The sequence below is a fragment of the Ascoidea rubescens genome, assembly GCF_001661345.1.
Source record: "Ascoidea rubescens DSM 1968 unplaced genomic scaffold ASCRUscaffold_3, whole genome shotgun sequence".
Taxonomy (NCBI): Eukaryota; Fungi; Ascomycota; class Saccharomycetes; order Ascoideales; family Ascoideaceae; genus Ascoidea; species Ascoidea rubescens.
Genome location: NW_017962915.1, coordinates 480,081 through 496,479, shown reverse-complemented (window position 1 = coordinate 496,479; position 16,399 = coordinate 480,081). Strand labels below are relative to the sequence as shown.

Below are 16,399 nucleotides of genomic sequence, written 5' to 3'. Positions count from 1 at the left end.
TGAGAGCACTAAAGGCACAAGGTATTTCAAGAGATTCTTTACTTTACAAAGCCCCATTCCAGCCCTGGGCAGATTACATTTCACTATTTTTCACAGTTGTAATTGCATTAATCAAAAACTTTACTGTGTTTTTATTTGGAAAATTTGATTACAAGACATTTATCACTGGATATATTGGCATCCCTGTGTATTTGATTTGCATTTTCGGTTACAAGTTCTTTATGAAATCCAAGATGGTAAAGCCAGAGGAAGCAGACTTACATACCTATAGAGATGTTATCCTCAGAGAGCAAGAAGAACACGACAGGGAGAGAGAAGTTAAGCGAATTGCAAGAGGGAACAAAAAGGACTGGAGCTGGGCATACAACAGGTATCTCGGATGGATATTCTAGAGGAGACGAAGAACTATTCAATTCTCTCAACCTCATTTGTATCTTTTTGTTTTCTGTTTTCAATACACAAACATGCTATATGCACCTGACTGTGCATGTGTGCACATTAATACATGTAAACGCGTGCAACTTAACCCACCGTAGCGGTTATAATTTTCTTACATAATTGTCCCGGGATGGTGTTACCCGTTGGAAATTGCCCGTCGCGGACTTTGCGCGGTGCTTTCACGCGAGCACCGAGATTTTGACATCAAAAGTGAAGCTGCTTTTAATCTTTTGTGTTTGATGAATAAAGTACTGTTAGGTATTTTGGTTTCGACAAATCATGTTCTTGTCTTTATTAAAAAGCTCCAGGGTGACTTTCTTTATCGGTTACAGGCATCAATTGAGGGTCTCACTAATTATTTAAGCGATGAGTTTGCAACATTGTTGTTATCTTTCTTGTATCTGTTTATTAACAATTTGCCAATATCTTCCAATTTCTCTGCAACTTGCTTGTGATTTCCTTGCGATTTGTTATAAATTTGTTATAAATTTGTTATAAATTCTTCTTGAGTTTCTTCTCTTCTCCTAGCTGTATCGCAATTTCTCACTGTCAATTATGAGTTCCTCTTTAGCAAAAGACAATAATGTCAACACTGATATTGTTACATTAACAAGATTCATTTTGCAACAGCAAGCCGCCACTGCAAAACAAGCTACTGGTGAGCTTACTCTATTGTTGAATTCTTTGCAGTTTGCCTTCAAATTCATTGCTCACACCATTAGAAGAGCTGAATTGGTCAATTTAATCGGTTTGGCTGGTGCATCCAATTCCACTGGTGATGATCAAAAAAAATTAGATGTTATTGGTGATGAGATTTTTATCAACGCAATGAAAGCAAGTGGTAACGTCAAGGTTTTAGTCTCTGAAGAACAGGAAGATTTAATCATTTTTGATGGTCCAGGAAATTATGCTGTTTGCTGTGATCCTATTGATGGGTCTTCTAACATTGACGCAGGTGTCTCCGTCGGTACCATTTTCGGTGTCTATAAATTGTTGCCTGGTTCAAAGGGCTCAATTAAAGATGTTCTCAGACCTGGTACTGAAATGGTTGCTGCCGGCTATACAATGTATGGTGCTTCTGCTCATTTGATGTTAACCACTGGTAATGGCGTTAATGGCTTCACTTTAGATACTCAATTGGGTGAGTTTATCTTGACCCACGCCAACTTGAAAATACCTTCATCAAGAACAATATATTCCATCAATGAAGGTAATGCTGCCTATTGGCCACCTATAATTAAAAAATTTATTGATTCTTTAAAACAAACTCAAAAGGAAACTGGTAAACCATACTCTGCTCGTTATATTGGTTCAATGGTTGCTGATGTTCACAGAACGCTATTATATGGTGGTTTATTTGCTTATCCCGTAAAGGGCAAATCCGGTAAACTAAGAGTGCTATATGAATGTTTCCCAATGGCTTTATTATTAGAACAAGCCGGCGGTAAGGCTGTTAACGATGAAGGTAAACGAATATTAGATTTATCTCCAAAAGAAATCCATGAGAGAAGTGGAATTTGGTTAGGTAGTAAGGATGAAGTTGATAAATTTTTAACTTTTACTGGTAAAGTTTAAAAATTATCATTGTGATTTCTTATCATTTTTATCATTTTTATGACTATTCATCCACAGTTATTCATAATTATCCGTAACTATCAAATATTTATATTATATTATATATTTCTTCTTTTATATATATATTATCAAGAATTTTCTAGATCTTTTAATATATCCTTTATTATTGATTCGTTTGATAATTTACTTTCCTTTATTTGGATTTCCTTTTCAATATCATTATCATTATTAATATTATTAGTATTACTATCTTGATTTTTATTAAGATTATTGATATTTTCAACAATTTTGAATATTTTATCTTTTACCACTTTACAATCATTGTCAATCTTCATGATCTCTCTATTCTTAATATCAATTTGTTTTTCCAATAATAATTTTAACGTATCTCGAGATTGATGAGGCCTATATTCGTTTAATAAATGGTGTATATTTATTAATATTATCCGTAATCTCTCAAGATTCTCTTGGTAAACATTGGGATTTATTGAAATTATACCAATTATCTCAAGAAACACAACTAACAATGATTTGGTCAATTTTTCCAATTCAACTTGCGTGGGATCCTTTCCACTTTTCAAACTCTTATTGGGGCTATCATTAGCTCTATCAATTTCGCCATGTGTATTAGCATTGTTTTTATCTTCATGTACCCTTTTTTTCTTCTCAGCTTCCAAATCATTAGAATCGTTGGATCCATTAACTTGACCATGCTGTGATGAAGTTATGTCCTGATATAGCTGGGGGATATTTTGCTCTTTCAAAGTGGGTATCTTGTCATCAAATGGCCATATATTACCGAAACATCGATAGTGTGGTCCCGTAGGTTTCTTTGGAGGTATCAAGAACCTGAATTCTTCCTTGGGGTAATTTGTTTCATCATTATCATCATTGTAACTATCTTCATTCTCCTTCAACCATATTTTGGCCTTATCAATGTTCTCAGCCGTGAAAAACTTGTAGTATGGTGGTGGTGGTGGATACAAAGCTGCCAAATCAGACTCCTCTGCCATTTCCAACGCTCTCTTCACAACACTCGACTAATTGATGGCTCTTTCCAACAACTGTTTCTCTCAACATCAACTGCTCTTGCTGAATTCCACCTCAAATGTGTTTCTTTTGCTCTCCCACAGAAACCACAGCTGATCTGTTTTTCTCCAAGGTCACGCATTGCACCTGTATTTACGAGATTCTTATTGTATTGACTAATTCATAATCGGTTTCTTCAGTATGCTCAAGCCCTGTGGAAGCCGAACATATTTGGGAAAGTTCTGATTTTTCATTTAGAATTTCATCTTTTTCTAAGATAGTAATTTTTTTAATATCAAAGCGAGAATGAGTTGAAGATTGAATCATGGAAAGAAACTCAGAAAAATTATTAAAATTTTAATATGTTGCTTTATCAAATCAAGGTAGATTCTAAGATATAATAGTAAGAATTTAAAACTTTCTCAAAGAATTTTGACAACAATATAGGAAAACAAAAAAAATCTGTAAAGATATCCCACAATATTTATTTTTTAATATTTCAATTAGAATTTCACTATGGCTGATTCATTGTCTGATGCTGAACAAAATAAAGAAACGTTGCCTTTACCTCTTGCATTGGATGGCTCTGTTCAAAAAATCAAACTAAAAATACCAAAGCAATCAACACCCTTTGCTGCTAATGATACTGAAAATAGTTCTAAACAATCCACTCCCACCCCCTCCAAGATGACAAACATCAGTGCTAATAGCAGTGGCAGGGCTACGAGAGTAAGATCTGACAATGAAACTGATACAAATACAGACACTAAAAAAAAAGTGAAGAAGAATCCCTTAGCTGGGAAAAAGGTTTCCGAGGAGATTTTAGAAAGAAGAAAGCAAGGTAGAATTAAAGCAGCTGAATCAATGGCTAATATTATCAAACAGTCTGGAATTGAAAGAGTTGAGAATAATCTTAAATTTTCTTTATTTCAACAGATTAATGTCTTAAATCAGAAAAACTATTATACAGATTATTTGAAAAAGGACGATCAAATTACGTTTTTAAGGGATAGAAAAGAGTTGTATACGATTAAAAGAGGCAGAAAATCAAAGGCTGATAAGGAGAAGTTATTACAACTTGAAAAGGAAAAAGAAAAGATAGCAGAGACTATAAATAATGAGGAGGATGAAAATAATGAGGATGAGGATCAAGCAGATAATTTTCCTGCAGGTTCAAAAACCATTGTAATTCATCCTGGTTCATCATCTATTAAAATTGGATTGGCTACAGATGTTTTCCCTAAATCAATTCCAAATGTGATTGCTGTACCAAATTTTTCACCTGAGGAGACTAAAGATTATTTAAAGGAAAATATTTCGCCACAAAGAGAAACAATTAAGACCAATAATTCGAATAACGATAACGAAGAAGTTTTCTTTAATAGCGAATTTAATGATGCCAAAAAGATTATATTTAAAAATTTTAAAGAAAGAATGAAGTATTATAAAAGAAAAATCATACCAAATTCGCATGAGACAGTTGTCAATTTTAATAAAAAATCTCAAAGTGAAAAAATTCTTGATATTAATGATCCACATAAAATTGATTGGGTTCATGAGGACAGTGAATTGTTTAAAGAGTTGGAAGCTAGAAATGAAAGGTATATAATTGGAGAGGAAGCATTTAAATTAGCAAATGAATTTAAATATAAATTAAGAAAGCCTATAATGAATGGGAAATTTAATGAAAATCCTAAAGATTATAAGAGTCCACAAGAGATTATTGGTGATTTACAAGTTATTATAACCAAATTTTTAGAAAAAGAATTTGATATTGGTAGAAGTCAGTTAAAACAATACAATGTTGTATTAATTATACCAGATTTATATGATAAAGCGTATGTTGAACGATGGATTGAAATAATTTTACAATTAGATTTTATTGCTGTTGCTATCACGCAAGAATCTATTGCGGCCACCTTTGGAGCAGGAGTTTCATCAGCATGTGTTGTTGATATTGGAGCACAGAGTATTAAAATTTCGTGTGTTGACGAGGGAATGATAATAAATGATTCGAGGATTAAGTTGGATTATGGAGGAGACGATATAACCAAAGCCTTTATTAAATTGTTATTACAAAGCAAGATACCAATTCAAGATATTAATTTGAACAATCATTATGAATGGAAGTTTGCAAATGAGTTGAAAGAGAAATTTATAACATTTCAGGATGCAGATATTGCTATTCAATTGTACAAATTTATTAGGAGGTCGCCTAATAAAGTGACTGAGGAGTTTAATTTCCGAGTATTTGATGAAGTTATGCTAGCACCAATGGGGCTATTTTTCCCCAAGTTATTTCAGATTAAGAATGTTGAAAAAAGAGATATTCACAAGTTTGATGGCAGGCTATTAACTAAATCCAAGGATACGTATAATGGGGTGAATAACAACCCCAGTTCGTTGTCACAAAAGAATTTAGTTAATGAGGATATAATTACCAAATATAATGATTATGATATTATCAAGAGATTGATAATGTTGAAGGACGATGAAATTAATTCTAATAATTTAAACAATCCCAATTTTATATTAAATTTTGGGGAAGAAGAGGTTATTAATGATATGGAATTGGATTTGGCTATAATTGAGAGTATAACTAATGCCATCAAGACTGATTTCAATAAAGCCAAGAATTTCTATGAGAGTTTGTTAATTGTTGGAGGAGGATCTAAGATTCCAGCGTTGGATTTTATTTTGAAGGATCGAATCAATATTTGCAGGCCTATTACGTTGTCATTAAGTAATTTGAATGGGATATTGTTGGCTATTAATAGGGAATTTGAGAGAAAACAGCAAGAGGTTATTGATAAAAGAAGGAAGAAAAAAAACAGTGAAAGCAATAGTGATAATTGGAATGGACATAATAATGATGAAGATAGTAATCTAACAATTGAAGAGATTGAAAAGTTATTAAAAGATGTGATTTATGATAATTTAGATAAACTAATTGATAATAATGTTGGAGGAAGCAATATGGGAGTTGATGTTATATCAGTTAGTAGACCAGAGGTGTTGAGTTGGAAAGGCGCGAGTGTTTTGGCTAGGTTAAAGATAGTTCAAGAGTTGTGGATTAATCGAAGAGATTGGGATTTACTAGGAAGTCGAGCATTGAATTACAAAGTTTTATTTAATTATTAGTGATAAATAGTTTGATTTATTCTATGGATAATGAATTGAAATTGAAATTGAAATTGAAATTGAAATTGATTTTGTAGCACAATTTAGAGTAGGTTTGAAGTGAGCTTTGAGTGAGTTGCGATTATACGGGGAGATTAGTATAGGTGATTGATGGAAATTTAATGAAAAGTATTGTTTTGTAAGGGAGCGATGGATGGAAGCAGAGATTAGTGACAGGAAAATGAATCAGTGGTACTTATTGCTATAACTGTGAGATCGAAGAATGACAAAATTGATATAAAAGAACAAGAAACAATAGGAAATAATAAGAAACAATAGAAAATAGACAAGAGAAGAATACTATAAAGACTGAAAATGGCGGATAAATACAAGTATAAAATAGAAATCCAGCAAATGATGTTTGTGAGTGGAGAAACCAACGAGCCGCCGATAGAGACTACATCGATCATTGAGGACATTGTGCGAGGACAGGTTGTTGAGATATTGCTACAGGCAAGCAGAACAGCGTATGCTAGAAACACAAAGAGCATTGCGCCAGAGGATGTTATCTTTTTGATTCGCCACGACAAGGCAAAGGTGAATCGACTACGAACGTATTTGTCATGGAAGGACGTGCGAAAAAACGCCAAAGATCAGGAAAATGGAGGTGTGGATCCCAGCGCAGATTTGATCGACGAGCATGGAGGAGGCCCAGGAGGAGGCACCAAGGGTGGAATGCTACTCAATGGTGGCAGCAACGGCAGCAGTGTTGGTGCAAACAATGGAGGAAACATCATGAAGTTAAAGAAGTCGAAAATCCGGTTGCCATGGGAGTTGCCCTTCATGTTCAGCGAGCAGCCCTTGGAGAACAACGAAGACGATGATTTGGTGGACGACGACGAGAAGAAGGCGATCATTGCGTCGTTGAAGAGGTTGAAGCAGGCAGACGAGAGGACGAAGGGCATGACGAAGGACGAGTACGTGCACTGGTCGGAGTGCCGGCAGGCGTCGTTCACATTCCGAAAGGCGAAGCGGTTTAAGGACTGGTGCGGAACGAGCTACATTTTGGAGACGAAGCCATCGGACGATGTAATCGACATCTTGGGGTTTTTGACGTTTGAGATCGTGTGCTCGTTGACGGAAGAGGCGTTGGAGGTGAAGAGCCACGAAGAGTCGTTGCGCAAAGACCAGCAGCGCACGGAGGCCAGCGCGGGCGGACGCAAGCGAAGGCGGTACCTTTTTGATGGGCCTGAAGAGGCCGCGCAGGCGTTGCAGCCCGGGCACATCGAGGAGGCGTGGCGCCGGCTCCAGCAGGTGTCGCATCGCCATCGAGCGTTGCTAAACCACCGCGGCGGCAAGCTCTTCGCGCGGACGCAGATTATCTAATCGTTTGGTCAGCGCTGAGTCAGCTGGTTGTTTTGGCTGCACATGCTGAAAAGCTTAACTCTACATCATATAACACAACTGCACACTATTATGCAGGGTCTTGCACGAGCCAGGGGACCGGGACTGAAGTGCCCGGCACGCGTTTTAGGCAATAAACAAACAGAGCGGCATCCAATGGTGGGGCGCGCTTTTGAGCTGGACGGAGGAACAGCGCGGCGGTATAAGAAAGGAAGGGGGAAGAGGCAGACGCAGCAGAAACAGCATCAGAAACAGCACCAGAAGAAACAGCTTCTGAGAACAGAGATACAAAAACCACCAATCTTTCGTTGGCATCCATTCGCTCATTCACCTTATTTCACTTCATTCATTTCAGCACCTCAGTTTTCTTTCATTCTTTTGTTTTTTTATCTTTGGATTATTCTGGTTTATTTGGACTCTTTTAATTCAATATTCTACTCATCTCATCAGAATCACCTATTGTATCTGATTTCTATTCAGGATTCTTCTAAATCTTTACGGCAGAATTTCTAACCCCAAAAAAATCTAAAAAAATCTAAAAAAATCAAAACGATTAAAAAAATTATTTTTTTTACTAAGGAAATAAAAACTTACTCAAACTACATTATTTGGAAATACTGGTTTTTTCACTCTGGTTTACTTATTTAACTTTTACTCCCTATTCAGCCATTCATTCTTTAATTTAACTTATTCTATCTTTTTTAATTCACTCTTTCCTGAAATTTATCTTACTAACAAATGTCCTCAACCTCCACTTCCATTCTAACTAACCTTGATAATCCTGATCCTACTAGCGATAACAAAAAACTCAATTTCAACATCAACTACACCTCAATTCATAATCATACCCATAACCACATCCATGATAACACTTCAAACGATCACCTAAGTCTAAAACTAAACTACAACCCAAATGACTCTTCCCATTCTAATGATGACAAAATCTCATCTCTCCTCCCTCCCATAAACCACCACTCTCCCCATAATCACAAACACACTTATAACCATGGCCAAATTAATCAAAATCTTAATAATGAAAGCGATTTTGATGAAACTTTAACCTTGGAAAACAACTTCAAAGAATTCAAGCCCTTTGAAAATAACCCTTATTACAACGATTACATTATAACTTTCAATCAAGATTCAGTATTGAAAAATATTCAATCTCATAAATCCTCACCATCAATATCTTCAAGCTCGCCCAATCCCAATTCCAATCCAAAATCACTCTCTCCATCCTCTTCTCTTTCCCCTTCTCCTGCACTCTCCTTCTCTTCCTCCTCTTTCTCATCGTCTCCTTCTCCTTCCCCCTTTTCCAATTTCAATCTTGTTTCTCCTTCAAATAACCCAAACAATATCTCAAACAATAAAAGAAGAATCATCCGCTCTCATTCAAGACAAAATAGTCAAACTATTGATCAAATTGACGATTTAATCCAAAACTTCAATTACTCTACAAATTTAAACTATAAGAAAGATATTTCTTCAAAAAAAAATATTAACAATATCAATACTATTACTACCACTACTACTACTAAGGATAACATTAATAAAGATAACATTAATAAAGATAATAACAACGATAACGAAATTTTTGATTACAAATATGGTTTCAAATACTCAAACAACGATTTCGACTTTAACAAAGATTTCAACTTGAATCAAAATGCAAATCTAGAACCAAATCAAAACTTAAACTCATACTCAGACTCTGATTCTGATTCCTACTACGATTCTGATACTGATACTGATACTGATACTGATACTGATATCGATAATGAATTCAACTTGGATTTTGATGACGAATTTGAAACTTTATCTTACAATGACATAGAAGAAGAAGTTCTTTCCTCATCAAATAATCATAACCATAATCATAACTATGATAATTATGATGACAAGTACGATCAAAAGTATGATCAAAAGTACGACAATATAGACGAATCTCCCTTGGCTAGCCTTTCTTCCTACTCAAAACTACAAAGAACTAATAGTCTCCAAAATTACCAATTTGTCTACTCAATGGACAACACTTCAAGTGACAACTTGTCTCTAATCAACCATCCAGATCCTGATAACGGTTACGACAGCGATTATAACGATTTTAATCATAATTATCACTTCATTGACAACAATAATGATCAAATAAATAACAACACATCCTTTAATGATGATCTAATCAAATCCCCGGGCAGGATCTTTTCTCCTCATAAATTCGCTGCTAAACCAATTAAACCATCAATCAAAAGCAAAAAAATTATTGATGAAAAAATTTTAAATTTAGTCGTTTCCGCTAAAAATGGCGGTTTGGCTTTAGCCACAAAATATGCAACGGAACTAAACTCAAAAAATTGCGAGGGAATCCCCCTACCTGACTCAACTGAAGAAATCGTCACCATCCCTGCTGGTGATTCCTCCTCCTCTTCTTCAAGACGAAAAAAAAATAACAAAAGACATAAAAAAAAGAAAAGAGGAACTTCCCATAAAAGAAAAGAAAAAGCTGCTGTCATCAAAGCTTATGAAGTTAAATTACCAATCAATGAAAATATTTCACAAAACTCAATTGATAATGAACTAAGTTCTAACAGTAATATTGAATTCAATTTAGATAACAACATATCAACCTCGAGTTTTATTAGCGACATTAGTTTAAATACAGAAGAAAAATTAATGGGAGTCTATTCTGCAGGTGCTTTAAAAAAACATTTGGAAATGGTTCAAAGCCAACCAATGAATAGTCAAAGCAATTCAATTGGCTCTTCATCAACATATTATAACTATAATGACAATTTTAGTATCACTAGTTTTGCGTCGTCAATTAATAGCAAGAAAAAAGTTCAATGGGCTGAAAAGCTCGAATGGTAATTATAATATCATCTATGTATTATAGTGATTTTACTGTGGCTATTATAATTTAGTTTTTTTTATTTATAAATTTCTTTCATCTTTGTAATTCTCTAAATTTCTTTTTCTTTTTTTTTCTTTTCTTTTCTTTTCTCTTCTTTTATTTCACTTTGTCATTTTATCTTCTTTATTTCTTTTATTGTCTTGTCTTATTCTATCCTATTTTTTTCGGAGTGTTTTTTTCGCTTGGGGGACGTTGATGCTCATCGATACTTACATTTCTTTTTTTTTCCTAACTTTATTTCTGTTTTATTCTATAATTTAAAATTAATTTCACAGCCCTTCATAACTTCCACAGCTTGTAACTCCCATAACTTTCACAATTCTTGTTATCTTCTTTAAGGCTCTTCAAGACTTCTCTTTAGGGCTTCTCTTTAGGGCTCTTTGTAGCTGCAATATCATGCAGGCTCATGCCATAAACTGCTTAAGCCCAGTATAAATTTAGTGTAAATTTGGCACTTTTGGGCTTAATCCGATCAAGTCTTTAGATCTTTCTATTACTTTTCCTCCATGGTTTGATGAATGGGTTCATGATACTGGCTGTTTAAGATGATACAGAACAGAAATTACTATCATCACAGATCCCTAGGCTTCAAGTTGCTAAAGAACTATCGTCGGGTGGTTTTCATACTACTCATAACGTTTCTCTCTTTTATGTTGTACTCGTCTTTGAATACAACTTCACAAAATGGTGTTAATCTAAACAACAACTCTATCATTTCTGATGATAACAGTCCAAACGATGAAGTGGATTTTGAGTTTTTGAGAAATTCACAAAATTCAGGTATTCAACCAAATGCTTATAATTCAGAAAATACTGGTAATACTGGTAATATTGACAATAAATTTCAAGTGGCTGATGATACTGAAAACTTTGGAAAAAATATTGTTAATATTGATGTTTTAAATCCCATTAATAGTTATGATTTTGACGTAAGGTCTCGTATTTCCAATTATAAAAAACAAAATGCTACATTATTCACATTAGTACGAGACGAAGATTTATATGGTATTTTAACTGCGATTCGGAATGTTGAAGATAGATTCAATAAAAACTATCATTATGACTGGATTTTTGCAAACAATCAAGAATTTTCGAATGATTTTAAAATAAAAGTTTCAAATCTTGTCAGTGGCAACTCCAAATTTATTAAAATTCCAAATGAATACTGGTCTTATCCTGAATGGATTGACCAGTTAAAGGCTAGAAAAGTTCGAGCCAAAATGAAAAAACTAAAGATTAAATATGGACACCTTGAAAGTTATCGTCATATGTGTAGATTTAATTCTGGGTTTTTTTATAGATTGCCAGAATTATTAAACTATAAATATTACTGGAGAGTGGAGCCAGATGTTAATTTTAGATGTGATATCAATTATGATCCATTTAAATATATGAATGATAATAATAAAACATATGGCTTCACAATGGCCCCGTATGAGTTGCATACAACAGTGCGAAATTTATGGTCAACAGTTTTGAATTTTACAAGTCAATATCCTGAATATGTGGCCGATAACAATAATTTTGAGTTTTTAACAGATGATAATGGAGAAACGTTTAATATGTGCCATTTTTGGTCAAATTTTGAGATTGCTGATATGGATTTTTATAGGGAAGAAGCCTACTCGAAATTTTTTGAATTTATAGATAAATCCGGAGGCTTCTTTTATGAAAGATGGGGAGATGCACCCATTCATTCAATGGCTGTATCTATTTTTTTAAACAAAGATAAGTTGCATTATTTTGATAATTTTGGCTACTATCACCCACCAAATGGGCAATGTCCAAGATCATTTGAAGAGAGACTTAAAAGAAGATGTGATTGTGATGGTAAACGAGATTACAACTGGAGCCAAATTAGTTGTATCCCATTATATTTTGAATTGAATGGTTTGGAGAAACCCAATGGACCAACAAAACAAAGATTAAAATCACATAAATTCAATTATTTCAATAGAATCAGCGAGTCTGTCATTGAAGAAGTGCATATTGAAGGACAGCCCAATGCTGAAGGACAGACACAAGTTGATCCAGTTCAGGCAGTAGGAAAGCCTGATACTGGAGCCAGCACTGGAGGTAGAACTGAAGCTGGAGCTGCAGCTGGAGCTGATAATACACAACCAGAAGAAGTGATTAAAATCGATTCTCCACCTCGGTTGGATATCGGTGTCAATGTGCAAGCCTAAAATCAATGCCACTCAACCACAATTTCATAGAAAGCATAGAATGCAGACTGAATAACTAGAACACAATTTATTTCACTGTTTCTCACTATTTTACTATAGATTTTCTCTTTTTCTCTCCAAGAAAACTCCGATCCGGCTGTCTCGATCCAGCCGTCTTATCTTCGAAGCAAATCCGTTTCGGTGGTCTCCAACGTGCACATAATCATAATCACGTGAAGATCCGTTTCTCTGGTTCTTTTAAATGCTTATCGGAACGAGATAAGAATCAAAGGAAGAAGCTGAAGCTGCTCCAACAGATGCTTGTGCTTCCAATCTCCCACCAGTACTATCCCCATGCTAGGCTATAAATCTTATGCTCATCTCAACAGAAAGCGTTCAAGGACAAAAAAGAACAGGTCCTCCAACGAGTCAATCTTGTCTAACGAGTCCCTTCACTCGCTTGCCACCAACAGCCCTCTTGATTCTGCTGCCAATAAAGACCCTTCCACCGCTGCTGATTTTGCTGCCAACAAAGCTGATATCTATACCATAAATGAGTCTCTTTCTGGCCTAGAAATTACCAACAACAGCACTGATAAGGCTACTAACAACAATAATCCTAACAATAATAATCCTAACAATAGTAATCCTAACAATAACAACCCCATCACCAATAATATCACCAATAACGAACTAGTAAAATACAAAGACTACTACAAATCGTTTCATACATCATCTAAAAATGGTATTCAATATAACAATTACACTTTGACTAACTCCTCTTCAAATCCTTATTTGCACAACAATTCACTAAATAGTTTATATTTTACTTCTCTCGACCAATTGAAACTGTGGTGGAACCAAACCCATAAAAACTCTTCCTCCTCATTTTCGTCTCCTCCGAATTTAAATATCCATCAATCATTTGATTCATTTAGAATTCCTAAATTCAAAACTCATCATTCTTTTAAAAGATTCAAAAACATATCAAATTCTTCAAAGATTAATCTTTTGGTTTGTCATGATTTTAACGGTAATTATCAAAATTACGAAGACATGAACCCACAAGGTTATTTTCCTCATTTAAATGGCACTCATTTTTTCTTACAGTTTCCACAACTTGTTGAAATGTTCACTTATTTTTCTCATAATTTAATTACAATTCCTCCGGTATCTTGGATCAATAACTGTCATAAATTTGGTATCCCCTGTTTAGGTACGATAATATTCGAAGGAAATTCTATAGAAGTCATAAAGAAATTAGACTCTTTATTATCTATTAACCCAACTAATAATAAATTCATCTTTGTCGATATTCTTACTGATTTATGCAAATATTATAGTTTTGATGGCTTTTTATTGAACATTGAAACCCATTTTTCAAATTTTGATTTATCGAATAACTTAATATCCTTTATTGAAGCATTAAAATCAAATCTACATTTAAACATTAAAAATTCAAAAATCATTTGGTACGATTCCCTTGTTCCTTCAATTAATAAAGTCAAATATGAAAATGGTTTATCCGTTGATAATTATGAATTATTTAAAAATTCAGATTTCTTTTTCACTAATTATTGGTGGAATGAAGATAATTTGAAAAAAAACATAGCGATAGCTGGGTTATATGGTATTAATAACTCTCTCTATGTCGGTATCGATGTCTGGGGCAGAGGTTCCCAATTATCTGATGGTGGCTATGACACCCCAAAGGCAATCAACTATTGTACTGCTTATGAATCAAATGTTGCTTTATTTGCTCCAGCTTGGGTTTATGAATATTTGGGCCATGAAAATTTCATACAAAATGATAGAAAATTCTGGATCGATAATGGTTTGAATGTTGATACAATATCAACTTTTATCTCATCTTATACTTCTACTTGCTATTATCCCTTTTATCATGACTACTCCTTAAACAATACGCTTCATGAAAACCTCAAAGGTATCAATAACAAAAGCGACTTTATCTTCTATACGAATTTTTCTAATGGTCAGGGAAATTTTTTCAATATTAATGGTAAATCACATTTTAATGACTTTTGGGTTAACAATAGTTATCAATTTGAAATTCCCTTAATTGTATCCTATCAAAATAATTATACAAATAAAATCCCAGATTATGATTTTCTAAAAATCTCTTTAAACTATTTAGATTCTTTTAATGGTGGTTCATGTTTAAAAATCGTTAAAAACAATTCTTTATTATTAGACCAAAATGATTCAAACTATTATAAGAAAAATTTATTTAATTTTAACAATGATTGTTTAAATAAAAATATTAAATTCAAAATTAATTACAAATTAAACAATATTAAAAAGGATCCAAATGATGATTTTAAAAATAATAGTAATATCAAAAAAATTTCAATGATCGAAGGTGAAAAACTTCTAGATGAATCTGTTATAAGTTTCACTGATGATAACTCGGACGAGGATTTCGATGAAATGGATGGGTTTTTCCAGTTAGAAATAAATTACTATATTGAAAGAAGAAGAAAAAATAAAACCAAAGTCTTTCAGGGAATAATCGCCATTTCTTTAGATGTTCCCTCAAAGAAGTTTTTGGACAGTGATATAAATGGCTGGCATACTATTGAAAAAGTTATCAAAACTCCCTCAAGATATAAAAATGAGTACTGTGTTTTAGAAAAAATTAATATTAATTGGATTACAAATGATCAATTAAGATTAAAACTGGAACAAAAAAATTTTCCAAAATTATTTTCAAATGTTTATCTGGTTGAACCTACATCATCAGAAATTAATAGCAATATTGACAATAATATAATTAAAAATAATATGATTAATAACGATAGTAATAATAATAATAATAATAATAATAATAATGTAAATGTTAACGAATCAACTGCATTATTAGGAGCAAATAATAATAACAACAACAATAATAATAATGTTCTTTTCAATCTCCCTTCATTGAACAATTCCGATAGTAATAGTCTTGATGAATGGGTTATTATTCCCAAAAACACAGATCCAAATAACTATGTTGAATTGTTAATAGGTGATATATCAATTCAAACTTTAGATATAGAGAATGATCCTCAAACTAAACTTATCAAGCCAATTAGCAATTTATTGGAAGTTAATAAATATTCAGTGCCAAAATCTGTTTTGTCGACAATTAAACCAATTACTAATTTAGCCACATCATTCATGTCACTATCTGGAGCCGGTGGTGGTTTAGGACATGGTACTAAGAACTACCATAAATATATTATTAAATGGGAAGAAACTGTAGATTGTGCACCATTAATTTCTCACTGGAATGTGTTTATAGATAGCGTATTTGTGGGTATTGCATTTACTAATTCTTGGTTTATATCTGGGTCTGAAGATATTTTGAAGAATAAGAATAAAATTAACGTCAGAGTTGATGTTGTTAGTTTTACTGGTGATATAATTGAAGGGATTGATATTCCAGTAACATTATAACTGGCTTTTATTTCAGTTTAACACTTTATATTTCATTTTTTATTATTTTATTTTTTTACTTTAAATTCGACTTACAGAATTTGGTTTTTCATTGGTGTTTTTTTATTAAGGAAGTCAATTAACGACAATACTGGTTTATTCATCTTACGGTTGCACACACATATTTATCATAATATCCACTTTTTCATATCTTTTTTTTTTTCAACTTTCTTACATTTTTCCACACTATAATTAATTTATAATAAACTATAATTGAATAATTTTTTTTATTTAGTGAATTCTAGTAATCTATTTTTAAAATGAT

At 33.2% G+C, this 16,399-nt stretch overlaps 7 protein-coding genes across 7 annotated transcripts; 6 read left to right on the top strand and 1 right to left on the bottom strand.

Annotated features, from left to right (window-relative positions):
• The first annotated feature begins 707 nt into the window (after window positions 1-707).
• On the top strand, window positions 708-2,127 carry ASCRUDRAFT_74745 (fructose-1,6-bisphosphatase). Its single transcript, XM_020192806.1, has one exon. The coding sequence runs from the start codon at window positions 994-996 to the stop codon at window positions 2,011-2,013; it is 1,020 nt and encodes a 339-aa protein (XP_020048650.1). The 5' UTR covers window positions 708-993; the 3' UTR covers window positions 2,014-2,127.
• A 164-nt stretch (window positions 2,128-2,291) lies between these two features.
• MED7 (mediator complex subunit MED7) lies at window positions 2,292-3,017 on the bottom strand (the record flags this gene model as incomplete). The annotated part of the gene is made up of 2 exons (XM_020189752.1): window positions 2,292-2,579; window positions 2,718-3,017. Coding segments are annotated over 2 exons (588 nt in total), but the record flags the coding sequence as incomplete, so codon positions are not given.
• Window positions 3,018-3,842: 825 nt separating this feature from the next.
• On the top strand, window positions 3,843-6,245 carry ARP8 (Arp8p; the record flags this gene model as incomplete). The annotated part of the gene is made up of 1 exon (XM_020192805.1): window positions 3,843-6,245. A coding segment is annotated over exon 1 (1,973 nt), but the record flags the coding sequence as incomplete, so codon positions are not given.
• Window positions 6,246-6,401: 156 nt separating this feature from the next.
• Window positions 6,402-7,592, top strand: SPT3 (transcriptional regulator SPT3). Its single transcript, XM_020189070.1, has one exon. The coding sequence runs from the start codon at window positions 6,538-6,540 to the stop codon at window positions 7,546-7,548; it is 1,011 nt and encodes a 336-aa protein (XP_020048647.1). The 5' UTR covers window positions 6,402-6,537; the 3' UTR covers window positions 7,549-7,592.
• A 712-nt stretch (window positions 7,593-8,304) lies between these two features.
• ASCRUDRAFT_6936 (uncharacterized protein) lies at window positions 8,305-10,431 on the top strand (the record flags this gene model as incomplete). The annotated part of the gene is made up of 1 exon (XM_020191663.1): window positions 8,305-10,431. The coding sequence occupies one exon, from the start codon at window positions 8,305-8,307 to the stop codon at window positions 10,429-10,431; it is 2,127 nt and encodes a 708-aa protein (XP_020048646.1).
• Window positions 10,432-11,072: 641 nt separating this feature from the next.
• Window positions 11,073-12,792, top strand: ASCRUDRAFT_74741 (glycosyltransferase family 15 protein). The gene has a single exon (XM_020192804.1). The coding sequence runs from the start codon at window positions 11,125-11,127 to the stop codon at window positions 12,658-12,660; it is 1,536 nt and encodes a 511-aa protein (XP_020048645.1). The 5' UTR covers window positions 11,073-11,124; the 3' UTR covers window positions 12,661-12,792.
• A 177-nt stretch (window positions 12,793-12,969) lies between these two features.
• ASCRUDRAFT_74740 (glycoside hydrolase family 85 protein) lies at window positions 12,970-16,325 on the top strand. The gene has a single exon (XM_020192803.1). It carries the CDS (start codon window positions 12,994-12,996, stop codon window positions 16,093-16,095), a length of 3,102 nt encoding a protein of 1,033 aa, XP_020048644.1. The 5' UTR covers window positions 12,970-12,993; the 3' UTR covers window positions 16,096-16,325.
• The last annotated feature ends 74 nt before the right edge of the window (window positions 16,326-16,399 follow it).

Excerpts from the sequence above, each read along its gene's own strand:
- ASCRUDRAFT_74745 (XM_020192806.1), top strand. The coding sequence starts at position 994 with ATGAGTTCCTCTTTAGCAAAAGACAATAATGTCAACACTGATATTGTT.
- SPT3 (XM_020189070.1), top strand. The coding sequence starts at position 6,538 with ATGGCGGATAAATACAAGTATAAAATAGAAATCCAGCAAATGATGTTT.
- ASCRUDRAFT_74741 (XM_020192804.1), top strand. The coding sequence starts at position 11,125 with ATGTTGTACTCGTCTTTGAATACAACTTCACAAAATGGTGTTAATCTA.
- ASCRUDRAFT_74740 (XM_020192803.1), top strand. The coding sequence starts at position 12,994 with ATGCTAGGCTATAAATCTTATGCTCATCTCAACAGAAAGCGTTCAAGG.